General features: G+C 45.8%; 1 protein-coding gene across 1 annotated transcript; it reads right to left on the reverse strand.

Annotated features, from left to right (window-relative positions):
* Positions 1-7,038: 7,038 nt before the first annotated feature.
* On the reverse strand, positions 7,039-17,289 carry LOC107194145 (transcription factor Sox-10-like). Its single transcript, XM_015583711.1, has 5 exons — positions 17,072-17,289; positions 13,594-13,740; positions 8,551-8,884; positions 7,688-7,995; positions 7,039-7,303 (listed from the first exon to the last, which is right to left on the reverse strand). The coding sequence occupies exons 1-5, from the start codon at positions 17,287-17,289 to the stop codon at positions 7,039-7,041; spliced, it is 1,272 nt and encodes a 423-aa protein (XP_015439197.1).
* Positions 17,290-18,073: the final 784 nt, after the last annotated feature.

The raw sequence follows: 18,073 nt of genomic DNA on the forward strand, positions 1-18,073 counted from the left end.
GACCTCTTCGTCCGTTCCGCGAGACAATGCTGACCGACGACGATAAGTTCGTTCTTTCCGAAACGGAAGAAGAAAGGAGAGAGAACCGAGAATGATAAACATACAGATAAAAAGCTCGCGGCGGGAATACACGCGGTTTCGTTGCACTTGGACCGTGGCCCAATTTTGTCGAGCACCCCTCGGCGATATATTTTCGACGATCGATCAGAAACGATCGGACACTCCGGGTGATCGAGGCGGCCGGCAACAATATCCCAGTTGCAAATTACCAATAATAGCCGAGGACATTGCAATCGGAGCCGCAATTAGTCTCAGTCGGTGATGCTACGAGAGTGAAAGAGAGAGAGAGAGAGAGTGAGAGAACGAAGTGGTGGGGGGGGAATCGGTTTATTGTTGTCTAGTGTTATCGTGGCGATTTTTCATTGCAACTTCACGATAGTGACGGACGCGCCCCGAGGCCCTTTCGCGAAGCGGTTACGCGATCGTAAACAACTGTGTTCAAGTCTCTGTAGTCGCGAAATAGGCGTAGGGGTAGTGATGGACGATACAGTGTCGATGTTTCGAATATCGATACATTTCAATTCAAATATCCATATTTTATTCCCGTGTTGGAACGATCAACTTATTTACTCTGATTCGTTCTGAATAACTGCGATCGGGCTGCTCTGTCCAAGACAAGTTAGTCACCCTTATTTTTTCCAAAGTCCAAACTCCTAATTACTCATCTTCTCCTAAAACCCACAGACACCTTCCATACCACAGAACATTAGTATACAACGCCCTATGCAATTTTACAATTAGCTTAATTCTTGTGCAGTCATTCCGAAGCTAATACTCCATTAAGAATAAAAACCTCTTGTCAAAGTTTGATTTTAAAAGTGTTGTACAAATTCATACGTGTATCGATACTCTGGGAAAGAATAGGTACGTATCGATACAATTGAAATGTATCGCTGTCACTACCCGAGGCAACTTTCTCGATTTCGAACGGTATTTTAATCGGCACAACGCGAGGTTTCTCTCTCTTGGTGTCCCGTGATGGGTATAGTTGACGTTGGGGCGCGTGGAGAGCGCTTGAGAAGTCGCAGAAGGCCTCCTCGCGTCTCTTTCTCTCACTCGTGCCTCTCCTCCTTTACTCGATTCTCCGCCTAGTCGTTTTCCTCTTTTGTGTCGGGTGTCGATCCTTCGTCACCCGTAACCGATCCCTCTCGACGTCCGTACCGGGAACAGAAATTCATGGCACGCGGAATTTTACCCGGGGACCTCGTGTTATCCTAGCAACCGAGAGGCGTGTTACGGTTTTCGTGAAACGCTTCCACGTATCGTAAATTAATGGCCCTCGGGACGCAATAGAACGGCTTTCCGGAGTAATAATAACGTCGCGACCGGGCTGGGGTTCGCGTTCCCGATCTTCTTATCTCGCGCGAGAAGGGTTTATTGCCGTTCACCGATACACAGATACGCCTAGGAAGGAAATCGAAGGGGGAGAAAGACGAGCAAAATCGTTCGCTGAGGAGGGATCGAGAGAGAGAGAGAGAGAGAGAGAGAGAGAGAGAGAGAGAGAGAAAGAAAGATTGAACGTTTCGTCTGAACGAAGAAAAGAACGACGACGACGGATGGTCGTCTTTCAGACGGCGTCTGACGGCGTATCTACGATCGGCGTTGGACGACCGTCGGCGCAAATTCAAGACGAAAAACGTACAAAACGGGAGGGATTCTTTCCGAGAAGAAGCTACCGGCGGCCCTCGTATCGCGGATCACTCTCCGCCAAATGCCAATTATCTTTACCCGTCGCCGGCAATTAAGCGCCTGGTGGGGGTCGAGGGAAATGTATCGGCGAACCGCAGACGGGATCATTTCAATTTCGTCGAAAGGGGAAACAGCCCTGACACTTGGAACGATTCTTGTCGGATTTTTACGAGTCGAACGGTCACGGATCAATCGTTGGATTCCTGAAACCTTTGGACTTTTTATCCCTTGATCCGAAATTAGATTAACGAGGAGGTACCTAATCGGAAACGAATGTTAAAACAAGCAACAATGTTCTCGTAGATGTAAGATGTCGATAAAGAAAAAATATTGGAGAAAAGAGATCGGTGGTATATAAACGCTGTTGCAATCGATTGAGAAACCCCTAGTCCTGTCCGATCATTCGTACTCCTGCACTACTTAAGAAATTCCTCAGTTCGTGTAGATATTAGATCATTGATCAATTCCCTGTTTAACACATTGTTAATAATCAAATTAAGTCAAATCCTTAGTAGGCACTTCTTACATTTTCCGATGAGTACTACTGCTTTCATCGTTGACATTAACAAATACTATTTTACCCGTGTATTCTGCACCACTTGTAGATGGCCAGAATCTATAAATACGCTCACCCTTTTAAATAAAAATTAACCCTGTAATTTCTCACTGACAACTTTGTATCTTCCCATTGACTCACGATTTGATCTATGTAACAATATCTGGTAAAGAATATCATTCAAACAACATATAAATTAATAATACTTGAAGTGAATAATAAATCTTGTAACCGTCCGATTCCTACATGCGAGTCCTTTAAAGCATCCGCCTTTTAGCTACTTTTTATTAGAATCGCAATAGATGTCACAAAGATTCCAATGTTGTTTCGATGTATCGACGGTTCACGTTTAAGGGTTAATCCGAACAGATTCCCGTATCTGCACGCGAATATCTAAAAATAGCTGTAGAAGATAACCACGAGAAACGCGGTAGAAAAGGCGTAGCGTGTTAAAATCGATTAAGAGCCTCGTTTTTTCGCCGTGGATCTACCTATCCCCGAACGACGATAGTTTATCGATACGCGATGCTCCGGCTAGGCGCAGGCACGCGGGTTTTATCGATATCGGTCGCGTAATTACCATGGTAACGGGACGATAACCAGCTACTCGTGTTTGACTTGCTATGGGGGTTCCTCGACGGGTCCTGATCGTCGGTCTATGGGTATGCAGACTCGATGGAATTCACACGTGGCCATCTCCGCGGTGTGTACCGTTCGATTAGATTTCCACCGCCCCACGTAGGGGCCGCGTTGATTCTCTTCGATCTCGCGATCGAACGGAGCGGAGACCAATCGAAGGGTAACCAAATCTGGACACTTATGAATTCGGGAAGATTCAAGTTCAAGGTTTACTTTATTCTTTTTTTTATGGTATATAGGGAAACAGTGAACAGCCTCGAACACTTAAATGAAACACAGAAACTATTTTTCTTTTTTATTATACCCACCATCTGAGGCTATCCGTCTTTCCTTTATTGGAAGATCTAATTTATTTAATGTAACTTTAGCTGCGACTCGTTTATCAAATATTGAGGACTGACGATTCAACTTGATTTGTTTTAAAGGGACACACTGTATGAATCTAGCGAAACAATAAATGTTTTATACTAAAATGAAATTTATTAGTCGCCTGTATATAAGGCTCTCGTAATTAGTGATCGACATGCGAGGGCGTATATTTACGTCTTTACCAGCGAAAGGGTTAATAAAACTTCGAGAGATAATCGCGAACGATCCGTCTCGGGGAACCAGTTAGAGGAACTTTTAAATGTGCTAATTACTTCGCTAATTAGGGTTACGATTACGTGAACGTGCGATAACGGGCCCCGATGGCTTCGTGTTATCTTTCGCTCGGTTTAGGGTATCGTTCGATCCTCTCTCCAGTTGAACGACGATTCGATCAACGTCGAGTAGATTCGTTACGATTTGCGCTGGTAAACCAAACAAGACGCATCAAAAATTTAATTTATTACCCTAACCGGAAAAGCACATTTTATACAAAAGTCTGACAAAAGCATCGGCTGACACTATTTATAGTAGTTTTAAATATACAAGTTACTCTCGTATTATCCGATAGATGGAAGTTTTCCAAGAAAAATTCAGTTTGATTGCTAAATGTTTTGGCTACATTGCATATTCTGGCTGTGAATAGATTGGAATGCCTGGTACGTAGAAGCTATATTTGATTTAAGAAGATAGGACAATCTACTAAGCTGTTAATAATTTTATATAAAACTGTAATGTCAGAAGCAGTATCTTGAAGGGAGTTGATTTTGAATTTTCCATTAGATTCAAAATTTGTATTAGAAATAGAATAGAGACTGTCACCCCAACAACGAAGGGAGACAATTTCGTGTTAGCAACCGAGAGATCACCGTGGGTAGGGGTTGTGTCTCTGCAGAGATTAGGGCGTACACAAAGCGTATCGTATCGCGAGTTCTCTCTCTCTCTCTCACGTGGCTCGCGTCGGGATTCCGATGAATGGATAGCAAGGAAAATATAACAAGCCTCTATCGCGATAATACATATTACAATCAGTGACAGCTGTAAGAGAGTTTACAACTCTTTGTGCCCCGTGGCGCGAGGCGTCTATACGCTGAATGCCCGAACTGTCGAAATTTATCGATCCTATCTCTGCCATCCCCCCTTCCGTTTCGGGCAAACATTTACACCGTACACAGAAATCTAGGAGAGGACAACAGAAAAATGCGTTCCTCTCCGATTTTTCGAACGTTTTCCGAAACATATTGAAGGGAGAACGAAGGGGGAGAACGATCGCTTCCTGTATTCGCGAGAATCGTTCGTTCCAGGATTATTTATGGATCCCAAGATTAATCTCAAGAAAGAGAGAAAAGGAGAACACCGACCATCGGAGCTACGCGAGGGACACGAGGGGAAAAGGAAATTAATTATATCACGAGGCTCGCGATAATTTATAACTGAATATACTTCTTTGTCCCGTGAATTCGTATCCGGTCCCGGCCAGTCAGGCGATTTCGAAATTTTCGTTCGCTGGTTCGCGGAAGGATCACAGAAATCGAGTACGATAGAAGGTATATCTATGTACATCCTAAAACCAGCCGACAGATAAAGAACTAGTCCTCTTCAATGGGATCTATTGTACGGTCTAGCCGCGATTGTTTCTTCGGGGTGTCAATAGAGAGAGAGAGAACGATCCAGTTTCACGGAATACGTGATTTTCGGAGTCAAAGGGCGACAGGAAGGATGATTTCCCCCTATAGGGGGGCTGGAGGAGGGAAGGGCACGATTTCAACTCTTTTAACGAAATCGTTCGTCGAGCAATCTTTATCGAGGGACTTGACTGACAACGAAGCGTGTAGAAAGAAGAAAAAAAAGAACGAAGCAGCTGCGGAACGATACGTGTCCCCGCGACGGAAAGCCTGTCTCTCGTCAACCTTTCCCGTCGTTTCGTCTTTTTTTGTTTTTTTTTATAGTCGGGAGGGCATAAAAAAATTCACTCTGTCGCTCGACGATGAAAGTATGGCCACGTCGTCGATGACGGCACAGGTTATTTCGGTTCGGAACTCGCACGCATAATTTCCATTCCGATCTCCTCGCGAACAACAACCACTTTCCAGCGTAATGAAACCCAGATCTGGATAACGGTGTGCATTTCTGACCGGGGCTGAAAAATGTGTACGCGATTAAGAATAACAGTCGACACGTGTGTGCACGCGCGCTCGCGCGAACGAATAAAGAGTCCGCCGTCGTTGCTCTCCAAACGGGGGATTTTAATCTCGAGACACGGATAAGTGGCATATAAATGTCGCGACATATTCCCACGTCCCTCGTCGGACGGATTTCGATAAGCCTGTTTGCACTCGGAAACCTAGGACGGTCCATTCGCGGTCCTCCTATTTTGCTCGCACCGTTCTCAAGCAAAAGAGCCCCGCTCAAATATTTGACGCGTCTTCTGTCTCACTTTCTTCCCTCCCCCCCCCCCCCCACGCTCGAATTTGGTCGTTCGTGGTACAAGGGAATCGGAAACAGGACGGAATAACACAAGGATAAAATACAGTGTTCGTGTCTCAAAATGCTCTCTTTATTCCTAATAATTAGAATACATCGTCGTACTTATCAATATAAGTTGGCGTTCGTAACGCAGCCGCGTGTCCGCGAGATCATCTCTACGCTTCAGCGGTCATTTTATGTAGGCGGTACAAATAAATATTCTAAGTACAAAAAGCACGTGTGTGCTCGGCGTAGCGACGAATAGAGTGTTAATATCTGCGTTAACTACTGACCTAGTGGGTGCTTCGATGGTTCTTTATATGTGATCCGGTCCACTCGATCCGTCGTCGATCTCGATACGGAACGCCACGATTATACTTATGTATTCCTTTTTATGGCCGTGTTTAATCGTGACTCCCTCGATCGTATGCAATCGAACTACGATTTCCAAGTACTAGATCTCGATTAAATCGCAATATGCGCGAGTTTCGCGACCCGTTCACGGCCGACTCGAGTTTCGTTGGTTTATTTGAAGAACGTGGCGGATAACAAACCCTGACGCGCTGCCACGTTCTGTACCCGGGCCAGTTTATAGATTGTGCCTTATATATTTATTATATTTGGATCGCGGTGGGAGCACCGTATCGAGCGCCGCCTGTTTGTTTAGCCTGAAATTCTGCGCTTTGGAATGGCCGGCTGTCATGGAATGATGTCATGGAGTAAGATCGTATATACATACATACCTCTGCTACATACCGTGCCCGTGAACCACGTGTCGACACCCCTTTCTTTCTCTCTCGTGTCGACGTTGTTCGAATCGAAACGCAGAAACTCTATTAAACGTTTTCTTTTTTTTTTTGTACGAGAATTTTGATTTCTTTATAAGAAAAGATAGTTGAATATTCGTGAAAATTGAAACGATTCGCGTCGAGTTTCTGCGACGATCGCCAGCTGGAATCACGACGCTAGACTTCTTCTCCGATCACACGTACGCTTAAACGCTAAATCCCTAACGTTGTGATTAATCGCTAATTATTCCGCAAATATTTGGCTATTTCCACGACGTGGACGCGTCGACAGAACGACGCGTGGTTACACGTCCCGAACAATTCAAGAATCGTGTGTTTGTTCGATTACGATTGTTCGATCCTGCGCGACTAATCTAAGAAAAGATTCAAACAAATCTGATCGTCTTTGCTCGATCTATCGAAATTTCTGCGACGACAGGGCTGATTGCAGCTCGCCGTTGATGTATACCTTGTTTACATGTAGTGGGGCCAGGTTTCGATGCCAGGTACGTAGCGTTGATATTGCGCGTAGGACGTTGACACGTGGGGATGGCTCATCGGCGCGCTCGCGTGCGAGTAATGGGCATTGTGGGACGAGGAAATGTACTGCATCGGGGGCAGTGGGGGTTGAAGCTCGTGGTACATGACTATCTCTTGGGATCGATCCTCCCAGGAACCGTCGGGTATCGTCTGTTCCGAGCAGTGTCTTTTGTTGGGCCTCTCGACCTCGTCCTCGTATCTGGAACAGAAATTCGAACGTTCCCCGCTTCGTATATATCCGCGATAAAATTAGAGAATAATAATAATAATGATTTATTTTCTATGTAACGAAAGCCAATTGAATTACAAAAATGTTACACTAGCGACAGACCTGCAAAGCTAGATGTACAAAGAATACAGACTCCTCTCGATTATTGTTCCAAAGATAACACCTGGACAATAATCGTGTAGAGCAAGACGATAATCGAAAGGAGTCTGTATATACGAATAACAAGTTACAGTTTAACCCGTTCAATTTTAAATACATTTTAGTTTCGAATACGTTTCCATCTAGAGCAAAGAAATCAACTTGGTTGCTATAATACATTAACAAATTGAAGAGAAGATCGAAAAAACGATTTACCTGTTGAACGCCCATTGAGACGCGGTGGTGGTCGACGGCGGTATGTGGACCGGTGGCACCTGAGGCCGTAGGTACTGATCCAGCTCGTTGCTTTCGACCTCGCACTCCTGAAGGTTCAGGGGAATATTTAAACCAACGCCACCCAAAGAACCCAACCCGTTCAGTTGGCCCTCCTCGATCGGCAGACCATCACCGACCTCGATGTATCGGTAATCGACACCGGATTGTTGCTGATGCGGAGACTCGCTCGACGAACTGATGGCTAGATCCTGATGGTACATGGAACTGTTTTGTTGCGGCTGATTGCCCTGCGCAAACAAACGTTCTATTGGAGGAAACGATACAAGCCGAGCCTCTAGGACAGTGTTTCCCAACATTTTTTGGGGCAAGCCCACCTCAATGCCTCAAAGATTTCGATGCCTCCAAGTACCGACGAGGTATAAGACTAAACCTTTCATCTTATGGGAGTTGGTGGCTCACCTAAATTATAGTACATTAAAAAGCCTGTGATTTTAGTAAATCTACGGTGGGCAGTGACACTAAAATTTAAATACATTGAATGAAATGTCTACTTCTACACCTCGTCTATGCTGCTACAAATAAGAAAGTCACACAGGTAAAATTCTCGCCGATAAAAACTGTTAATGACCTGCTAATTCTCCCCGAAAATATTCAAATTGCCCCTCGAAGGGACGTAAGCCCCACGTTGGGAAACACTGCACCAGAAGAAAGGAACCGAAATAGAACCGTCAGGTGCGAAGGGCTCTCTCGAGAAAACTCGGACTTCAAAGATTCTCGTTCTTCTCCGTATACTTTAATCATTCGTTCCCAAACATAAACACACTTCTTCGACGTTCTATTACCTGATTTATGTAATGCTGGCCACGGGGTGTGGTAGGCGGAGTCGGTGGCGAAAGTCCCTGATTCGGTGTGGTCGGCGGCGACGAGCTGACTCCGCTCTGGGGTGAATTCGGTCCCTGCGCCCCTCTGGGGCTCATGTCCTCCTGCTTCAGAGACCTGGACACGTTAAAGGTCACGTTGCTCTGACTCCTGGAGGGCGAACCGTCTCTGCCAGCGGGTCCGTTCTGCTTTCGACGACGGGGTTGGTACTTGTAATCTGGATGCTCCCTTTTGTGAATCACTCGGAGACGATCGGCCTCTTCGATGAACGGTTTCTTCTCGTTGTCCGAGAGCAGTCTGGAACCAGAATCGTGGATAAACGATCGAGTCTATAGATCGATCGACCGAAAATTTGTCACAGCTGATCTTCTATTTAACCTTCTTCTTTAACATTCATATAACTCGTTTTCTTTAAGTCAAAGTGAAATACTGTTTCGCTGGTACTAACGTTTAAGATTTAGAGGAAATGTTACACTTGCCATAAGAATCGAATTCTTTTTGTATTTGGGAAATTATTAACGATAAAGTAATTCTTGAGAGTGTAACCGCCAAGCAAATGATAGGGCAAGGAGTTAAAGCTCGCGTGTAGGCCGGCGTGTGTACCCTCGCGAGGAAACTCGGTTTCCATTAGGGGAAAAAGTGGCGTAAGTGTAAAAGCCTCCTCCCACTAAGTAAATTTAATTCAAGTACCGAAATAAATGTTAAATCAAATGTTAATTTCGCATGAATTTCAGTAATTTCAGGAAATAGTGGAAGGTCTTATCCCTACGTCGCTTTTTCCCTAATGGACGTCGAGTTTGCTCGCGAGGGTATACCGAACGGAACGCGTGATAATCCGTCGTCGGTTCGTAACGATTCACCAGACGATTAAGGTTCACACGCGCGAACGCGCTAGCGATTCCCTCGCGGCCGCGCGTATCCGGCATCAGAAGAGGCTGGAACGAGAGCGTTTCTATCATCCGCGTGATACACTCGAGGAGTCGAAATGGGAGGTCTGGTTAGTGTTTCTGGCTTACGAGGAGTCTTAAGGACGTGGCTCACGCATACACACACACACGCCACATATTCGATCGTGTGGTACCGAGGTCGAGCAAGAGACGCGGACCTCGGCTCTCCAACTCCGTCACGGTTCTCTCTTTCTCTCTTTCCACTCTGGTGTTAGTCTTTAATTCCTCGTGTTTATGTTCCCACTGGTCTCGTAAAGCCCCCCCTCGAGGCCCCCGATAAGCTTTTCCGGTGTTGGCTGTGGCGAGATCTCGACGATTCCAGCAATAATTCCACACGGTGCGCTCCTTCTTCTCTTTATTCACCGCCTTGGCTGGTTATCGTTTTGCGCCGTTTCCGGCGTACATTACGAAAACCTACGCACGCGACTATACACGATCTATAACTCGATACAGTGATTCCTCGATTAATGCGACACTAGAAACGGCGTTATTCCCACCGCTGGAGATGTTCCACTTTTAGAATCAATCAAAATAGAGTAAAAACAAATTTATGAGGGGCTGAAAACCATTCAGTCTTGCCGTGAATGCTCCAAGTACGTAGCACTTATCGAGACATTACTGTATCTCGTTCTAGGTGTGGCTAGTCGACGACACAGTGTCCGAAAGACCACGAGAGTACGGGAATTTAAATTCCACGAAGGGTCCTCGCGAAGACTCTCGACAGTGCTTCTAACCGCGACAAGCTTCGCGATATATCCCGTGACTCGAGATGATGTTTTGTCACTGGGAAACGATGGGAGCAACAGAGACGACCAGGGCACCCATCTGGTCAATGGACCTTGCCTCGAGGTTTTTTTTGACCGGTGGGATCCGACGATAACAGCGGGACCGTGTCGCGCAGAGCCTCTCTTCTTTTTCCTCGCCAGATGCAACACACGAGTCCGGCCAATTTAGATAGTCTGCCCCCACTTTTGCTTTCCTGCTAATATATACACCTTGTTATTTCAACGTTAGATCGGATTTCATAGGTTCCAGCGGTGTTTCTACGACCGTCCAGCGGAAAATTGAAAATAAAATCTGGTGGCTATCGAAACCATTTAACCCTTAAAAGTGAATTTAGTGAACATTCAAGAAAAGATTATACTTTCGGTAAGAAATCGTTAGACTGCCATAAGAGCTGTGTTAAAAACTGAATTTTTGACAAGCTTCTTCTTTTTTATTTCATCGGCGATCTAGTGTCCAATTTTTCGCGTGCGTGAATTTCGTTGTAGTAAACAATCTGTATGAATGTTATTTAACCTTTGAGTACCGCGGTGCCGTTTAAATCCGGAGATTTGTACGATCTATAACTCCCCAAAAAATGCATACGTCGACACAACCGCACTTGCACGTCTCCCACGAGCGACTAATTCGAAAAAATGCGTAACATTGTCACCACAAGAACCAAGGTCAAGCCAGACGCGTAATCTATGAGACCATGCTTCGGTACTTAAAGGTTAATTATCTAGTCTTTCGAACGGTACGATCTGTCCTACAACTGAACGTACAACCCAGCCTCGCTTCGACCGTCAGAACGACAGTTGCAAGATTTGTAAAACGGTCGTACGACCTTTAGACAATACAGCAAAAATCTGTCGAACTCTCTTGTGCAACTTGTCGTACGACAAATCGTATCGTGTATGGGGAGTCTTTACGGACTACGCAGGGAGCAGCGTATCGGGGCGCAGAAGTGCCTCGAGGAGGAAAGGCGGCGAGGGAGACGCGTTGCTTCCGTCAGATAAGATGCTTTTACCTGTTCGTCATGGACGCTTATTTGCGCGTGGTCTCGTGGGACGACGACGGCGGGGGAGAAAGGGGAGAGGGAGGGCAGGTTCGGAAAAATTCACCTGACGGTGGACAAGGCGTTTATTGTGATCCTTGGGGGCTTTTTATCTGAGACAGGAACCGGCCGGCAGCTGCCAGCACGCGCCAAGGATGAACCGAGGGGAGGGGAGGGGGGGGATATACATATATCTGTTTTCGTTTTGTCGACAAACATCGCGTCTAATATCCCGAACGCGATACCTTTCGAGCCGGAAGAAAAAGGAGAAGATTTATTCACGACGCCTCCACCTGGCCCGATCCCGATAGCGACCCACGAGACGCCCTTCCTCGTTCTCGGTAATACACGCGGAAGAAGCACGCTGGATTTGATCGTTTCGATGATATTCACCGAGTTTCTGTATCATCGTGAAAACGAAGAAATCCCAACGGAGGTAATTCTTTCGCCGATGCTCGTGAAAGTCGAAACTTTGGCGTGTTTATGCTTCGACGATTCTCGAGAGAAACTGGCATTGTCTTCGTTACCGAAGATGACTGGTGCAACGGCCAATGATTCGTTCGGGATGAAATTAATAATATCAAGGACGATGGAGAACGTATACTGAATGTAATAAGGTTATAATTAGTAAGAGAATGTTTAGGAAAAAGAGGATATGAATTCGGAAGATCGATTAGAAGGCAGAAGGTATGATCGAGGACAGAATAGGACGAAAGTGGGAAAGGACGATGCACTCCGAGAAAGAAGGTTCGTTGGCTTCGGTACCTGGTGTTAACTACTGTTCGGGTCTATTTCGAAACCTGCTAATTAATTACTTTTTAGAAGCTGAAATTTAAGGTCTGTGGGGACTGACCTACTAGCAAAGTCAAACAGACTGTCAGACCGTTAAATTACAATATACAGTATAATATATTTAGTAAACGAGTCAGGCCCATTTGTAGATGGTTTGGAGCCCAACAAATATTCGGTTAACGAAGTCGGTGTTAATTCCATTACGGATCTGGGAAACAATATCAGCCTGGAGCGTTGCTCGGCGATGCTCTATTTTGACCGTTAAAGGGCCCACAAGATCGAAGGGGGGCCATATCCGGGGGAGCATTTGATCAGAGATCGCGATCGAGGCGTATTGTAAAATGATTCACCGTGGGGGTCCTTGTCGGCGGGTCCTCTGATCTTCGTTCCGCGGACCCACTGGGGCACCTCGTTAGCCACGACCAGGAAACGGAATATGTATCCTCGTCGAGTGGTTCAACGTTCGACGCAATGTCTGGTAAACGACTTTCACGAGCAGGAGATCCATCGATCGATCGAACGAGACCACGTCACGCGTCGTTGAGTGTTCGAGGACTGTGTTGCTTCCGGTTTCAACGCGTGAAAAAAGAAAACATCATGCTCGCGGACCGAACGAAAAAACGATTGGACGAGTATATCGACTGGGCCAGGGTTAGTTGTCAACCGGGGTTACGGGTCGTACCACGTGCAGCCAGAGGCGCCCACGTGGTAAGAATGTGTATACGTCGAGGCGTTTAACTACCGCGGGGGGAAAGAAAAAAAAAAGGGTTGCCCGCGAATTCCCGTTTAAAAATAGACACCGCGTACAAGTGGTCGCGTGGATCGCTCCAGCAGCCCCCAAGGTAGCCGATCTCTCCTGGTCTCTTCGCCTCCGTCCCGAGGAAGAAAGAAAAAGCAATTCTACAGGTTATCCCAAAATAGGTGTTAGTCTTTGAAAAGGGTGATTTCTTGGGTGATTTGAAACAACTTTTTCCTTTGTGACAAAGTTCTCCAACGCTTTGTTAACGAGATATTAACGACAAAACCCCGACCAATCAGCTGGCAGACGCGCTCTGAATACTGAAATGGTTTTTAATGATCGTTGTATTTACTATCAGTCGGTATAAAATGATCCCCGGGGATCGTTTTTTTACACATACATTACAAAATGATCCTTAAGTATGCCTTCAAGGAAATATGAATAAAAAGTATAATTACTTAAATTTTATTTAAGCCAATGATAAGATAGATAGACTAACTTACAAAAACTACTTTACTTTTATTTAAATAATGAGCACTTGTATTTTTTATATAATTTACGTCTTAAAGGAATCGTTTTAGACACCTTTCCCCTAGAACCGCACCACAAACGTTGTAACTGTCGTTCAGACAGTCGAAAAGACCCTAGGTTTTCCAATCAGTTGTTTTACCACAAATCGTATCGTTTATAGAGCGTTAAAACGACTCACCGCCAGAGTTTCCCGAGGGTCTTGGAGAGCTCGGCGTTGTGCAGCTGAGGATACTGATCGGCCAGTATCCGCCTGGCAGCTTGGGCCCAGACCATGAACGCGTTCATGGGCCTCTTGACGTGGGCCGCTCTTTTGTCGCCGGAACCCCTGCAATTCGAGGACATTATCTTCATTGGAAGCGATTGCTTTCTTTAAACGTAGGTGAGGCACACCGCGAATTAACCCTCAGACACCACACTAATTTACACCAGAGGAAACATTCTATTTTTCTAGTTAAAAAATTATCTCCAGCATTTCCAATAATTACCATTGAATGTCTGTAGAAATTTCACTGTAAACTTTTATTCCCTTCAAGTTCTTGATCATTAAAAAATCAAAATCCCAATCCGTACTAGTGTCTGGTGTTTACGTATTCTGACGTGGGGTGTGGTTTCTGAGGGTTAAACCCACAGACGATCCGATTTATCGTACTTGAAGTTATAAATATATACGACAAAATACAGCTGGCCAGAAGGACGAAAAAACTGGTCGAAGAAACTTACGTTCTACAATTACTTGTACGAAAAATCGTATCGTCTGTGGACTCTTTAACCCCTTGGCCTCTAACATCGTGTCAGACTCGTGTTGACGAATTCAAAATGGGTTTAAAAAGCCTGAGTGTTATTCCTTTTCTTTAAATCGAACAGAAATACTATTTTACTAGTATCGATATTTAACTTTGCGAGTTAATGCACACTTGCAATAAATACAGAATGTCTTTTATTCCTGAAAAATGACTGACGATAAGGTAATTCTTCGAAGAAATCGTAAGGCAAGGGGTTAAGTAACGTTCGACGATCGTCGAAATCCAGAAATGGGGATCCGCTCGGCGCGTCTTACACGTTCGGGACCTAAGGTTCGAGAAACGTTCAAGAATCCCAGACAGGATTTCTCGAAAACAGTCCTGACCACCGTCGGGTGACTTGCAGAAGAAAATAACCAGAGGCTCTCTGGGTCGTCTGCTCACGTATAGAGCCGTGTGTGGCGGTTGCATCCTCGTATATGTATATATATATATATGTATGTGTGTATCGGGTTCTGTAACCGCGACGCGACGGCTACCCCCGGGGTCATCCGGGCGAGCCCTAGCGCGGCACACGCTTAAAAACGGCCTTAAAATAACACCGGCGCTGCCAACCGGTGACGAGCAGGAACCGTACAGACACCGAAAGGGAACATGGGATCGACGTGACTGACGTGATTGCCGTACGGAGCCTCCTTTTCTTCGTGCTGTTTTCTTTCTGGACTTAATCGAGCGCTGGGCTCTCGAGGACCCTGTGGCCTCGAACCGAGCCAGAGACTAGGAACTCGTAGGGTATACCCTCTATCGGAATAATATCCCATTACGTGCGCAATACCCGTCTTGGTGGAGAAAGGAACGATTATATTCGTTAGAAATTCAATGATTTTTCAGGATTTTTGCTGGATCGATTGGCAATCTCTTAATAATATTCTCGAGAACTGTGTGTACGAAGTAGTGGACGATGTTACGATGATTTCGAAACACGTTCTTGAAGAAAGCCTGTGGTCTGGGGCGCCGCGGATAAGAAAATAAAAGGCAGCCAAGGATTCGAAAACAGGCTCGTGTATATTTCGGCCTCTTTGAAATAAGAGGGGCGTTAAATCCGTGTGTAAACCGGAGGAAGCCGGTTGGTAATTAGCGCGGGCCCACTAACAAGGGTTTTCACGGGAGTCGCGACTCCCGTGTTGGTACCCGAGCCGGGGTTTTACCTGGATACGCAAAAATCTTGAAAGTCTTTGCACCTCGTTTAACCGTCGCGGGAGTTGTACTACTGGTAGAAAGAAGCGTAGGCGTGGCACCTTCGAACGATGCACCGACTGCAACGTATGTAGCTTCTCTCCCTATCCCTTGGTTAATTTTTTGCCACCCTTACCACACGAAAAGAAAATCACTTGATAAAACGTGTGGGGTGCAGAGTTGGGCAGAATTTTATTCGAATAATAGACGGTGAAAAGCAAAAGATGAAATAAATGTTCGACAAATGTCGGTTCATTCATAAAGAAGTATTGTTTTATTATAAAAATTTTAATGGGAAAATACTTAGTTTTTATCTTTTATTAGTTATTCGAAACTTTTTATCTAGGTAATGAGTTTGCCTGTATCTGGTAGGGTGCAAAGTGTTCGTAAGAAACACGAGAATTTGATCGCCATTCGGAGAGTCTAGTTTTATCGTCGACCCGAGACAAATATCAGAAAAGACCTCGATAATCGAGATAAAAAGGGGATGCTTTCATTTGACATTGACAGAAAAGTACAATACCTGGAATTACCCTAGACAAATACAGGAAATGCGGAATAGTTCGGGGTGCATTCTCATGGGTTCTCATGGGAATTAAAACCAGTCGATTTTATCGGCCCCCTATCGCCAGGAATAAACACCGTACCCTTTACCCACCCCGAGATAACCCCGTGTAATTGAGGGTTAGCGATAAGCACACGACGCGCATAGCGATACACCCGCGCCATTCCGGGGAGAGAGACTTGAACCGCGTCCGCGGAAATTTTCCGTGAGCCCACCCGGTAAACCTAAACACGGCGATATCCATCGAAAGATTCGGAGGATTTCGTGATGTTAATAACGAGACAACCAGGGATGTTTCATTTCGAGAATCTTGGTCGAGCCATATAAATCAGTTTCTGCGCCATCGAGACGGGATTACGTCATTTTCCTCGGAGTCGTTTCGATTTTATCGAATCGTAACGATCATCGGTATGTACATATATGCATATAGCGCAACGAAATGGCCATTAATTCGTCCCCTTCTTCGATACGCGAGCGAAAAAGAAAAAAAGAAACCGCGTTCCTCCAATCGCTCATCCTTTTTCGATCTCTTCTACTTCCCACGAGCCGCGGCGGATAACCAACGAGGAAGGGGGGACGCGGAGAGAGAGAGAGAAAACTGACAAGATCGAGCATTAATTAGCTAATTTCCGTTAATTGGCAGCCGAGGACATTTTTCCAGCAGACGTTTCCCAAGCCGAGGAAACGAGTGCGTCATAATTAAGTTAGCGTTACGTATTTTTAAAGCTGCAACGACAACGCTCCTCTCCCCCCCCCCCCCTCCCTTCTGCCGGTCGTGTTTCCTCGGCTTTTTCTTCGGATTCTTTTTTTCTTTCCCCCCCCCCCCAAAAACGCTTAGCGAGTACACCCTCGCGTTAATGCCTGCTAATACGAGACGATTAAAGTGTCTTTCGTAGAGTTATCCGAGGACTTGCAACCTGTTTCCACGAATACAAGGAGGGAGATTGTCGAATGTTGGGGTGGCTACCAAAAACAATCGAAGATGTCAATTCTTTGGTGTAGTAATAGTCAGGTTGATAACAACTTGAAAGATTCTTTAACGATTCCGAGCGTATCCCTTTTCTAATCAGGAAGAGTTACAGTTTCTAAAGAAGATTATTAAACGGGAAACTCACTTGGTAGCGACGGGTACCAGGGTCCAGTCGTATCCCTGAAGAACTTTGGTGACCGCCGCGCTGATTCTCTCGCCGCCATTGGCACCGACCACGGCCCCCGTAACAACAGACGCTTTTCCATTGTTGTTCACGTTACCGTTGTTGTTATTAATATTGTTGTTACCATTCCCAGCGTTGCTCGAAATCGCAGCTGACCCCTCTCCCTTGACGTTGTTCATCTTCTCGTGGTTCTTCTCGGCAAGAAGAAAACGGCGAATAAAACTCGCGTGGGTTATTTCTACAGCGGGATCCACGGATTTATCGTGGACTGCGAATGTTCATCGTACGACGCAACACACAGGCTGTTCGATAAATCCGTAATTACCGTTTTATCATGGCAAACGTCACTTCCGTTACGCGAACTGTTACCAGCGGTTGTCGACGAGATCGTGCCTTCTCTGTTCCCGTGTTTTCTCGATCGTTCCCCTCGACTTGATCTGGCAAATTCGTGTTGACACGGTTCTTTAATTAATTTCTGATGCGATCACAAGACGATGGGATGTCTGCCTGCTTCATGTCTAGCCGTCGGATAAGCGACGAGGTATCCCCAAAGGTCCCTATCTTCGAGGGGCGAGTTTTTCCTCGCGATCGACTCGCGTCCCTGCCAAGGCAATGTTCTAATCTGTTCTTCTTTGTGCACCGCCCGAGTCGTCGGCGGTTTTGCTCTCTTTTCCTCGTGGCTATCAGGGACACTCTCGCCCGCGCTGTCTTTGCGGCCGGCCGTCGTTACGAGACCGGTCGGATTCACGCGGAACAACGATTCCACGCGATTCCCTCGGCCTCAGCGCGATCGTGAATCCCGTCGCTGCTTTTCTCGGAACTTCTATCGTTGGAATATAATATATTCGTCGATATCCAGCGCGTCTAAGCTGACAGATTACAAGCTAACGAGCAACGTGCACCCGCTAAAAGCTTCCGTCTGTCTCCCGACGATTAACCGGAAATGTTCAATGTTCAGACCGT

This window comes from Dufourea novaeangliae, unplaced genomic scaffold (genome assembly GCF_001272555.1).
Source record: "Dufourea novaeangliae isolate 0120121106 unplaced genomic scaffold, ASM127255v1 scaffold21, whole genome shotgun sequence".
NCBI classification, from domain to species: domain Eukaryota; kingdom Metazoa; phylum Arthropoda; class Insecta; order Hymenoptera; family Halictidae; genus Dufourea; species Dufourea novaeangliae.